The sequence below is a fragment of the Battus philenor genome, unplaced genomic scaffold, assembly GCF_028537555.1.
Source record: "Battus philenor isolate CCGP_79_NKW_IND1 unplaced genomic scaffold, ilBatPhil1.0.hap1 SCAF_18, whole genome shotgun sequence".
NCBI lineage: Eukaryota > Metazoa > Arthropoda > Insecta > Lepidoptera > Papilionidae > Battus > Battus philenor.
Genome location: NW_027181680.1, coordinates 5,700,507 through 5,713,225, shown reverse-complemented (window position 1 = coordinate 5,713,225; position 12,719 = coordinate 5,700,507). Strand labels below are relative to the sequence as shown.

Genomic DNA, 12,719 nt, shown 5'->3' with positions numbered 1-12,719 from the left:
CAACGCCTTACAGTATAATCTCCGTACAGTGAATTTGTAAATACAAGTTACAATTTCGTTAAAGCTCCAAGTTCTTATATCATTAACTTAGTGTATTTCAGAAAAATAATACTCGAAACCTATTTTTACTGTTAAATACTTATCGTTCGGTGGAATGATATTAGATTCGAGCGTCAGTAAATTCAAGATACCAAATGAACAGTCTTATAAATCAAGTATTCTATGCGACAACTAAATCAATGTGTAGCACGTGGTACCCTGACATTATACCGACGGGCATTTGTTCGACATACAAGATCATAGTGACATTCCAACGAAATTTAGGATTAATTTCTATAAAATAAAAAAAGACTTAAATAAATAGTTTTGTTATAAAAACTATTCGAGAAATGTCACTTTGATAATGTGAGATCGATCCAAATTCTGTCTGCCAAATATCTTTAGACATTATGTCCAGACACGGCAGCTCACATACAGTACAATCTTAAGTTGATTAATAAAATAGGACAGCGACTGAAAATACAAAACTATACAATTATTAGATATTTATATGTATAAAACTTGCATTTGTTACCATTGATTCTATATGTAGCGATCATGTAGGGTATCCCTCTTTTAGCCCCTGGATCGATGAAGTTAGAATATGATAAAATAAAATATTAAGTAGGTATGTTGTAATGTACATAACAAATAACCAAACGCAAAGTAAATTATACATTTTTCTTACAGTTTTATGGTAGTAGACTGGTATTTTTATATTCTAACTCCAAAAAAAGTTTGACAGATATTTATCCTTGTGCCGTGTTGTTCAATTTTTATATGCGTATAATATTTGCAAACAATAAATATTGTGATAGCAAATACAAGTCTGAGCGCACTAACCTATGTCCTAACCTAGTTATATTAAATAATCCTAATAACTGAACACAACAAGTTCGGATGTGTCCATCCAGAAAAATAATTCTTATTTCTTATTATCTATATGAAGAATTTTTGCAGTTTCTGTAGAATAAAGCTATGTATTTGATACTACTATCTTATTGGAGAGGTAAAATCACATAATACCGTGTTATATAAAATAGGCATTATTTACCGACGCATGAGATATTTTGGTTTTCCAACTGACTAACGAAAAAATTATTTCCGTACTTGAATAAGTAACTTAACAATATTTCATAGATTACTCCCTAGAGGACGCTGGATTTTACACATGGGCGGGGAAGGAAAAAGGCAAACGGGGGCATTTTAGTTTAAATAAACATTAAAAAACTCAAAGTATTTTGCAAAATGAAGCATATTTTTTTCTTTGTAATAAAAACCTAAGCATAATTTTAATGAAACCGACCTCTGGTGGTCTTAACAGTGGGACTTGGAATATTAGACACATTGGTAATTAATGCCTCTTCCAACGGAATATCACGGTAACAGGCGTATACATCTTAATTAATTTAGGGTGGCACTTTATATGGCCTCAGAAAAGCCTAGCACGTGACTTGAACTCGACAACCATATTCGTAAAAAGAAAAACAGAGCTGCCTCTAGCATAACTAAAACCTAAACTACAACAGCGGACAGACCATGTCATAAGAAAACTAACAGACCTAGAGTCAAACTCACAGCTCCAGATTTAATTTTAAGACTGCATTGAACTCGCTCTGGTCATCCACTTACTAAATAACAACCTTACAAATCAAATATATATATCAAAAATGTGCGAACAAATGTGCATAACAATCAAAAGCTCTAAACGCCTATCTATAATCCTACCTATAAATAGTATCAAATTGTTCTAATGCCAGTCGAACATGCTGTACATTTATAAATTAAATAATTGTAAACTCATGTTTCTATCGTACAAACTAAAAACGTTACAATATTCATAAGAGATTTCACAATCAACTAGCACCTATCAATTATAGATAAGAAATACCGAAAACTGTTACTAAAAAAAATGTTGATTAAATTCGATACTGTTTAATGCATTTGTACTGTTTAATAATAGACAATGTACCAATCCCTGAGTAATTAATAACTATCGTGGCAAAAATTTTAAAGAGACGGTTCGGCGAAATTCAAACAAGATTTAAAGATATTTGGATGTTATTTTCAGTCTTTTGTCTTGGGTATTTGTTACATATTTAATTTCAATTGTTCTCCGGGGACCCTCATATTATTTTGTTTGCAACCGGACATAATGAGCAAATGTCATATTAACTAATTCTTCAATTACTGAGGTAGAAAGAAATGCAAAATGATAGAATGTGAATTTTAAAAGAAGTCATTAATGTTGCTAGTCTATTTAGCACTCTTAAAATTAATGTTTACGTTTAACTTATCATTTTCTAAATATATTTAAATGTATGTACAGGAATGTGTAAGGAAGCAATTCTTTAACATACGCAGGCATTTATGCCAAATATGAATAAATAATAACGCAAATTCAACAAAAATGAAAATAAAATTATGAACTTTATAAGTTTCAGTTGATATATGTCTCTATGAATCAGACAAAAACGGAAGCATATTAAAAATACGTAATGGCACAAGACAAAATAATTTTACCACTCGACGTTACTCGACTATACGTTAAAAATAATAAAAACAAGTCAAAATTATACCTACAATGTGAATGGAAGAACAATCATTTTAATCTAAAAAGTAGATCCTTTAAGTAAAAAAAGTCTCGTGCAACAAAGGTTTGTAGAAAATACAAGTAGAGAGCGTAATATCTACATGTCCTAAGTCGATGTAAACATATCTTCAAATCTAGTTTCCTCCTTTACACTATTTATTATTGCTGGCTTCGTACGTATTGAGCGCATAAGTATAGGAACAAATGAAAGTATAAAAATATTTCTATTTAATTTTGATTTTATTTCTTGGCGTATGCGCTGTCTGTATCGGTTTAGATAGAAACCGATATAGTTTATACCTGCCAAGTTCGCTATGAAATCTATTCGAAAAGAATATAATTAATTAATATATCCTGTAGAAAATATTTTTAATTGATCTGAAACGCATTCGATTTGACACATCAATCATTTTTAAAAATTTAACAGATTATCTCTAACTTCATATTTATTCATTTTCAATGATTCTCGTGTGTATAGATTTGAATAAGCAGATGTATTCCTTTAAAATACACTGAACATCTAACGGGCAGTGTATGATGTTCGTTTACCTGCTTACCAATATGTGATATAGATGAAGGCAGCGCCAGAACGGTTAATATAGATCTATATCTACGTGTGGAGCATAGACTGGTCGGAATTGCAAAGATGTAAGCAACTAGCTGTAAAAAGAGTTACTATCTAGTTTCTAGGGTTTCTAGGGAAGTTCTTCTCGATAGTTGCATCAATGTCTTGACTTTTCGAAAGTGTTTATCAAAGAATAAACATTTGTCCTTGTTGCTTGCTAATGCGCGCTGACCTATACCAAAATCCTCTACCACTCCGTTCCAGAGTGTGTAGGTATTAAACTGAAGAGAATCGGGTTCTAAAATATCGTAGTGGATGTAGTTGGGGGTGTGCAGGCGATGGTACCTCATCACGCAGTCACTTTACGAGGCTGGAGAGCGAGCGGGATCTCAGTGTCGGAGTGTGTGCGGCAAGCGGGGCCGCCCGCGCACAGCCTCGCGCGCCTCGACCGCCGCCGCGAGCTGCGACGCTCGCACCCAGCGCAGCCTACACAAACACACGCTCGCTTTATACGTGGCTCACATTTTAACTGCAATCAGTAACTTTGCGATCGAAAGAAAGTATATTTTTGGTAATTAAACCCGGAGTTTCAATAACACCTTAATGGCATTTGCAGACTGTTTCATAGAAGGGAAACTCGAGAGCACCTTGCCTGATATTTCTGTTAAAGTACAGAAACTTAATATCTCAAGTCGGGCCGCTGTATACTAATATTTCACTGGATTGCTGTAGTCCAAGTCAAGGTACCCTCGTCACTCCTTGGAGCTACTAGACTTTGGCTACCTCTTCGCTAATATCCATTCAGTGTTCCGATACAAAGGCGCTAGAGAGGATCGAATCTTAACTTGGTCGGATGCTATTGCCTAATTTCTAACCCAGATCAGGTTACATTAAGTTAGGCTGGGAGATCTCTAGGTAACTTCTGCTTGTCAACGTAATGAGAACCAAAATAATACTTTCCTTGTGTCACAAGTTACGCCCTCAACTATCACGAATGATTAATTCAATCAAAGCTCTTGTTCGGTATTATATGATAACAACTCGAATGGCATGATTGAAATAGTAAATTAATTGATTATTTATATAATCATTCATAAAAGTCGGGTAAATTGCACCGTTGCTATCCGTGCTGGTCATAAAAAAATATGAAATTTAATAACTTGTTTCGATTACGCGTAATTTTTTTTTACCCATCTAAGATTACATACCTTAGCATGGATTGCAACGGAGCAATAAAAGATTAAAACACTTAAAACCAAACAATCAACGCAACAATAAAAACATCATTTATCATTACAACTACAAGCAAAGGCAAACCAAACGTATAGTTTCAAAATGAATGGAGACATTCTAAGCAAAATAACCTTAGATTGGTGCATACACAATGAACGACAAAATGTCATTACTCAGGTGATAGACTATATTTAAATAAATGAATGTAGTAGGCTTTGAAAACTTCAAAAATATGTACTTCAGTACGCGCAAGGGATGATAGATAGTAACATCCTGAGGGGGAGGTAGACAATCATCGAGTTGTCTGTTCTCAAAAATCTCGTGTGAGTCTTGTCAATCGCTCATATACCTCAGGACAGTCTCTCCCGCGCACATTATAGCATTATTTATATTAAAACGTAAATAAAGATGCTCATATTAAAATAGTTTGGTATTTTGGGCCGTAAATAGATTCAGTTTTACACCGGGTTTGGTTATAGGAGCAAAAGCTTTAAAAGGGGTGAATGTGCAGCTCATTTGTAAGCAAAAAGTTTTTAAACCAATTTCAAATCACTCTGTATATAGTCATCTCTGAAATATTTCTTATTGATTTATTTTCTCTGTTGAAATGAGATGGGCGAATAACTTCTGGCAGTACAAATCTGCAGGGATAGTAAAGAGTAAATAATTTTAATGTGTATGTTTATATTATCGTTACTTTTGAAAACATTGATTTTTGGATAAAGTGTACCGTACATTAAATAACAAGATATAAGCTATACATTTACCACTTTAAGCTTTTACACTTGTAACCAATTATTTTTGTGAGACAGGGAGTCGACGGTGTCAAAAGAACCAAAATATAACCAAATTATTAAGGATTACTTTAATTGGTACATAGTTAACGAACTATGTTTATGCATGCTGGAAAATATTTACTATTTATTTATCTATTAAATAATAAGTTAAATATAAAGACAGCTAGACAAAAAAGTCTTAGTACATATACAAATAATAAAGCAAGACATATTCAAAGTAACCGTCAAAATTACATACATATTATTTATTTCTACAAAAACTTAAATTACTATGAAGTAACCAAATGATAAGAATACTAAAATACTTTTATATTATTTATGATTACCTTTGTCGAATAAATTCCTGTTTAACATTTAAAACTATGAATTTTAAAATTTACTATCTTTGTATAAGTTTGTAATTAAACACATATGAAGTTAATAAAAACCTTTTAAAAACAAACAGTGTCAATTTGACATTAGTTTTTAATATTCCAGCGATTTGTTGGTGATCACATGCTGAAGACGTACACAAACAAGGTTTATCTTGAAAACCGTGGACCCTTATATTAGATATTTTACAGGAAAAAATAGACAGCTGATTTCCTAGATTGCTGTGGTAAACTATGTCGATAGTAAATTGTATTTTTAAATGACTATAAAGCTTGAAAATGAATTATTCTACTACTGTATTAAGGATGTTGTAAAAGTGCCCACTAAAAAAATCCGTCATTAAGTCTGTAGCTTTAAGATGAAGAATGCTAATATAGGGGAATACTATCTTATTTTAGTTTCTATTAAATTGGACTTTTTTGCTATTCTTTCCATGACATAAACAAGTAGTGACTATATAATCCTACTTGAATTATAATTTGAAAAATTAATAAAAGATGCTAATGTCTCCGAGGCTACATCTGTACCAAACCTCGGCTCTATCAGTTGTTATAGTTGAACTATAAAAATTTTATACGGTGTGATTTTGTTTCAAAGAAGGTAAAAAATAATCACAATTTCAGCAGTATGACCTCCACAGCTGGACATAGACTTTCCCCATACATTTCCAATAGGACTAGTTGAAAGCGGGCTGCGTCGTGCATCATCAGACGATCTTAAAAATGTCATAAGTCTTATCTGAAAATGGACGTTTTACTATTCGCTTGTCGATTCGTGATCTCCACTAAATAAAGTTTTCAGCACTCGTGATTTTTGAATTAAATGATCCAGTTAAGTTTTAAAATTATTTATCCCGAAGGTTTTCTGATTTATGGTATGTTTAATAACAAATAGTCGGTTAGAGTCATGTATTCATTTATCCTCCGATATGAGAATCAAAATGTATTTGTTATTATTGTTTATTACTATTTGCCGTGGGCATATAATTTTGAAAAACTATCTGGTTTCAAATTGTTGATGTACAGATCGGGGCAAATAGACTTATCGATTTATCTATAATCAGAAGCCTTTTATGTCTTTAATAATGTTTTCCTCTTGAATATTTTCTTAATTGGCTCACCGAATATTGAAAATAAGTTTTCGTAATAAATATTAGTGCAATGTTTTAATAACGATAAAATTCTATGTGTGTCGAAATATAATTAATGAGCATGCAAAATAGTAACAAATAATTAGTATGTCAAATAATTATTTCCACAGGTGAAAAAAACGTAAATTAGATTTAAAAAAAAATGTTTTTGTAACATGTCAATTTTAATGCGAAATCTTATAATAAATTAAACAAAACTTATAATAAATATAGTTACAAAATACAATAATATGCGTATATACACACAATAAAAATAATATTTTACACAAAAATTAAGACAGTCCAATATCAGTCACACAGTATTTACAAAAGCACATTCCATTAACCTCACGAAACATTACAGTTATATTTCTTCATTTACATACTGACGGGTTGATCATGTAATAGGAGCGTAATGCGATAAATAAACTTAATAGTAAAAGAAAAACTTGTAAAGTGCAATGAACACAGCTCGAATACATGCATAAGGCAAAAGCAAGCCCCCGTAGCATAAATACTGTGCTAAAGTGAAAGCGAAGACTTTTCTCTCCTTGCTCAAAGTAAACACGACGTAATGTTTCTGTGTATATAATGAATATAGTAGGTAACGATGACGCCTGCGCGTATGACGATGGAGCAAATTTAATACAACCTATAAAACTTTTTTGTATTGACAGTATAAAATTTACAAAGATGGATTGAAAAAAATACTTATTAACGATTGTGACCTCGACGACACCGGGACATAGTTCGTTCGCGTTAATAACGCAGTGAATCATTGGCCAGCTAACCACACCTCTTAACCAATCAAAATCGATGAACACCACCATTGCGTTAGAAAGTATCTTTCTATTGTTCACTATGTCGCGTGACTTGATCGGTTATTGGACGTAGCTAGGCCAGCGGACAATGATTCACTACATTATTAACGCGAATAAGCTAGTTTAATTATATTGTCTTAATGGGTGTGCAAAAACTGTTCAATGATTGATGAATATAATGGAAGTGTATATTAGTGTGGCTCTTCTCAGCAGATCAACATTCCGAGCCCGTGGTAGCTTACTATAATCATAAAACAATTGACGATTCAATAGTGCGTGTAAATTGGTTACTTAAATTAAGATATTTTGAATTTTAATTTGAACTCACATTTTACCTTTTACCTAATAAAGAAAACCACGTCACCGCAAGCACATCGAAGGAGAGCAAAGCCAAGAGCGTTAGTCCGCACCGAAGCGTTCGAACACTGACACAGTACCGGTGCGGGAGGGCGTTTCAGAACAAAAACTCTAGGCAGGCCACAAGCACGTAGAGAGCGGTGCTCTCGTCGCGCGCCTCTCGCGCGCACGCCGCGGCCGCTGTGACAGCGGGGGCGGGGGCAGGGGCGGGGACGGAGGCGGGAGCGGGCGGCGTACCGGCGCGTGAGCGACCCGCGTCCAGCGACGCGGCCGGTTGCAGGAACCACTCCGAGCGGGTCCGCATCCGCGCCCGCTGCCGCTCGTGAACCTACGCACCACCTCACCGTCACGCGACGCCCCGTGCATATCGTAAAGCCCATTGTTGCCTTATTTACATATCTACCTCTAAATTATATCGTTGGTTGCAAAGTCCTTGTTCACTTTATGCTCAAATATTTATTGAAAATGGAATACAAGCCATTGAAAATATCAAAGGCAAAGATAATGTTACTTTTTTATAACATTAACCTATTGCATTTATTTTGGCAACATTTCTTCAGTCATGATTGAAGATTATAAGTCGTATATGGTTTTATAAGCGGGAAACCAAGATTTTGTATGTACAATATTCCTTTTTGTACCATTACCAAAAATTAAAATAGATTAAAAATTAATATAAAAGTTAAAATTATTAATATACAATATTTTACATCCATTATTATCTAATATCATAAGTTAATAAGTTAATCCTTTATATAATTTTTAATTTATTCGAATGCAGTCGGCACAAGGAGTGCTTTTATTTAACAGGCTGTTTTGCTTAATTCTACATCATGATTTTCGAGAAATAATTTTGACGTTTTTAAGAGACATTTGTCCTCCCTATTAGTAACAAAATACATATGTTTCTTGTTATTAGCTCACAAATTATTAAGAAGGAACTATAATAGTTTATTAGTAGAAATAAATATTTAGTAAACGCAAACAAAATGTTTTTATTAGGAATGCAGGTTAAGAGGAAAATACCGTTCCCTTTCACAACATTTAATAATCACGACAATCCTGTATTAATAAAAAAATTATACATAATAAAAATTGACAAAATATCACAGTCATAATCATAATACTTGTTTAAATAAATTTAGAACAATTAAAGCAGTGTTGCCTACCAATTGAATTCACGAACCATTTGATACAGACGCTCAATGCATCCATGTGCTTCAAGCCAGTGTTGCCCTCACAATTAATGTACATTCTCGCAATAGCATCATCTATAAAAGCGTTTCGATATCCAAACAATGATCATACTTCTCCGAGGCTCAGTGATATAATAAATGTTTACAATAATCAACTAAATAATTACTAAAAGGACATCCACAGTTTGACATTTTATATTTTTACGGAGACATATATTCCACATGCAGTTTAATTATTCGGACCACCAACAAACACAGAGGTTATTTAAATATTACACATGAATACACGATATTTTTTATATAATTTTCAACTATGTATTTTTTTCGAACATCAAAATTAATTAACGTATTTGCTAGTGGTTACTCGTAGAGCACAAGAATGAGATAGGTTTGCTTAGTTAAGTGGGTACACGATCTACAATGTGGCTACTGAGTCAAAATCTCGTCACCATTACTCAAAGAATAGGTCCTTTAGTGTGCGCTAGAAGTTAAACATACACCAATTTATATGACCTCTTCAATATTTGCAGTTCGAAATGAAACATTGCAAGATTAGCTGCGATCCACACTATTATATGCATTATCTATTTTATAATAATTATAGCTAATAAACCAATGAAAACTGGTTATGTGAACGCGTTATCGCTTTTGTCCATCTATTAACAATCAACGTGAATTATTGATTGTTAATGAATTATCAAAATTAATTTTTAGTAATAATAGTGCGGATTCGACAGATAAAAAATAAAGTGAAAAACTCAACGAAGTTATCTTACAAGAACTACCACGAATTAAGATTAATTCGAATAAAAGGAGTCAATGATCAAATTTGAAAGCCATTTGAAAATAATCTATCATGTCTATGTTACACATTTTGTTAGAGTAGTTGTTCGATAAATAACGGTATAGATTGGACAAAAATACGTATTAAAAGAAGGTAGTTAAGAATAAGTCAATAACATACCTGGGGTAAATACGAGAGGCTTTTTGTACTCTCAGCATATTTGTTAATGGCGCGAAGTTCTTCTAGGGTCATGTGCGGGCTGGAATTGCTACAAGACGACTGTGATGACGAGCTCACGGATACCTGGAAAATAATAGAATAGCATTCTAACACTTGCTTGATTTAAAATTGTGTCTAAGTATGCCTGCCACTGGACAACTATTTTAGTGCTATTTCCGCAGTTTTGTAAGTGGACTGATGATTGCAAGAGTCGTCGACTTTTTAAGTATGTAAATATACGTTTAAATATCAATTTTTGAGAATTGTGCTAAGAAGAAATAATAATTACATTTTTTTACAATCGTTTTATCGGGTGAAGAAAAATCCATCGTTGTATATTAAATCCGAGAATAAAAAAAATCACAAAGATATGCCACTTGTATGTGATAAACAGGAACGGTCCAAAAAATTAAATCTCGTCTGAATCATATACAAGACTGCTGCATGTAAACGCATCCGTACCTCGTCCCCCCTAACGGATATCTACTTTGTCGTGGCCGGGAGGGCTCTCTGTGTCTGTGGCTCGGTCACGGTGAAGGTAAGATGATTTAGATATAGGTTCGGCCTGAGGCAGCGGCTCTGAGTAGACCCAATGAGCTCTTTGAAAACGAACTGCAGAGGAATAGTATGTGGGACTTTGCTTACGCTGCAGTCAGAGAAGTGTCAATATTATCATCCTCAAATGTCCCTACTCTTTGCGACTAAGCAGGACCGCATCACGAAAACGTTGGCTATGGGGCTATGGGAGATCTTTGACAACCGAACTATGGATGGCGGTAAAGCCAGAGACCACCACAAATGACCACCACACATGAATGATAAAGGCTTGTTCTTCTGAGTAAGTCAAGCTCAATAGGTCCCCTTGGTGTCCGGGGTGAATTCGTCACCAGTGTCAAATTGTGAGACCAAGTAATAAAGTGCGCTTTGTTCCGGCTACATGTCTAATTATAAGAAAAAACGAAAATTTTCTTTCTTATTGTATTTAAAATTTTCTTTTTAGACGTGGCTCCATGGCTGTAGCATAACATGTTGGAGGTTTTGGTGCAAACCATCCAGTCTTTGGCGCCTTAAGGGCGGGTATGGATAGGCATTTATCCCGTGTAAAATGTAAAATATTTATTTATAGGTGTAGTGATGTATTTATTTAATACCGACATAAAATAGCATCTCACTGTTGGCATTTACAACTTTACCGGGTTTGAGGTTCAATACTACAGTGCTAAACGTAGATATTTTCGGGCCTAGGCACAAATTAACTATCTTACAAATTTAACCGAATCGTGAGACTGTCAAGGTCTTCGGTTGCTTAGACTCTATGGAGTAACCATGCACATTGCATCGGCCTATGAGGTAGGACCTGGACATAGCCTGTCACTATATAGTAATGTGTTTAGCATTTTTTTGTTCGAGCTTATCCTTGACGAATACAACTTATGGAAGAAATAAATTAAGGGTGGCAAACTAGCGACACTGAGCTATCAATACTCCCTAAGGCACGGTACAGCAGTTGCGGTTGCAATATATATAGGTTTTTGTTGTAATTAAGGTAAGAATTTTTGCAGCTGACGCAGGTAATTAATTCAGCAGATGTATAATAATATTATAGGTAGTAGCTGTTCATCGAATAAAGAGATGTATCTTCCAATTTTTATTCATATTTGTAAAGAATCTTCCCGATTGGAAAAATTATATAAATTAGAATTATTAATTGAATAATTAATATTTAAAAACGAACAACGGAAACGACAAAAATTCTACTTGTGACAGTTTATAGAATAACACACCTTAAAGACGCTCTCTTCGAGCGATATGGAGAGACGAGTGCAAGAGTCGAGCAAGCTGTGCTCAGGGATGATGCCGAGACCGAGGGTACCGCCGACTGCACCTGGCCCAGCACTGGTGGCCAAAGTTGGCATCGACTGGCACTCCTCTGATTTTGACAACCCTAGCAACAACACACTTATACAGATATATTTCGCAAATGAAGCAGAATGTCTAAACAAATAACAGAGAAACGTCATTTAAATATTTTCTTTTATTTAAGCTACAGACAAAACAAAAGGTACAAACAGAAACCCAAACATTTCGAATCATAATGACAGGTATCAATTTATTATAGCCACGTTAAATAAATTAGTATATTTGTAGAGTTGTCAAAATGTATTCTGTAATAGATCATGGATTAATGGAATAAAACATTACAAAAAATTAAGTAAGACAATCTACAAAAACTACTTACTTTGTTAAAATTATTTTCTAATGATTATTCACTTAGGAATTTATATTTCATGTCACAGTTCATTGACCTAACAAGTAAAGATGTGTATACTCTCATAAACATTTGAACGAAAATCGCCAATGATAACCGATAAAGAAGTTTTAAGTTTGTTTATCTGTTATTGGATTGTCTGCTATTGATGCCTATGTATATAAGATACAAATGATTTCAAATTAAATACAGTTTGAACATCGAAATAATTTTAAATAAATTCTTGAAAAAGTTTACAATACAACAAATTAAATTTTAAATAACTTTAAGTATTATATTTTACACTACTTTTATTTTTAATCTGAATCAAATTATATAGGTCATAACTTTTTCAGATCTTTTTCA

General features: G+C 33.6%; 1 protein-coding gene across 6 annotated transcripts in view; it reads right to left on the bottom strand.

The window, feature by feature from the left end:
- Positions 1-2,580: 2,580 nt before the first annotated feature.
- RhoGAP71E (Rho GTPase activating protein at 71E) overlaps positions 2,581-12,719 on the bottom strand; it is a 31,913-nt gene continuing 21,774 nt past the window's right edge. For 2 of the 6 annotated variants that reach the window (XM_068763792.1, XM_068763794.1), the window contains exons 8-11: positions 11,890-12,050; positions 10,067-10,189; positions 7,987-8,234; positions 3,602-3,683 (exon numbers count right to left, since the gene is read on the bottom strand). In XM_068763792.1, the coding sequence (XP_068619893.1) occupies positions 8,004-8,234; positions 10,067-10,189; positions 11,890-12,050 (515 nt within the window). In that variant the 3' untranslated portion in view covers positions 3,602-3,683; positions 7,987-8,003. Of the gene's footprint in view, positions 3,684-7,037; positions 7,791-7,986; positions 8,235-10,066; positions 10,190-11,889; positions 12,051-12,719 lie in introns of those variants that run through there. The other 4 variants (XM_068763793.1, XM_068763796.1, XM_068763797.1 and 1 more) reach the window with 4 other exon arrangements.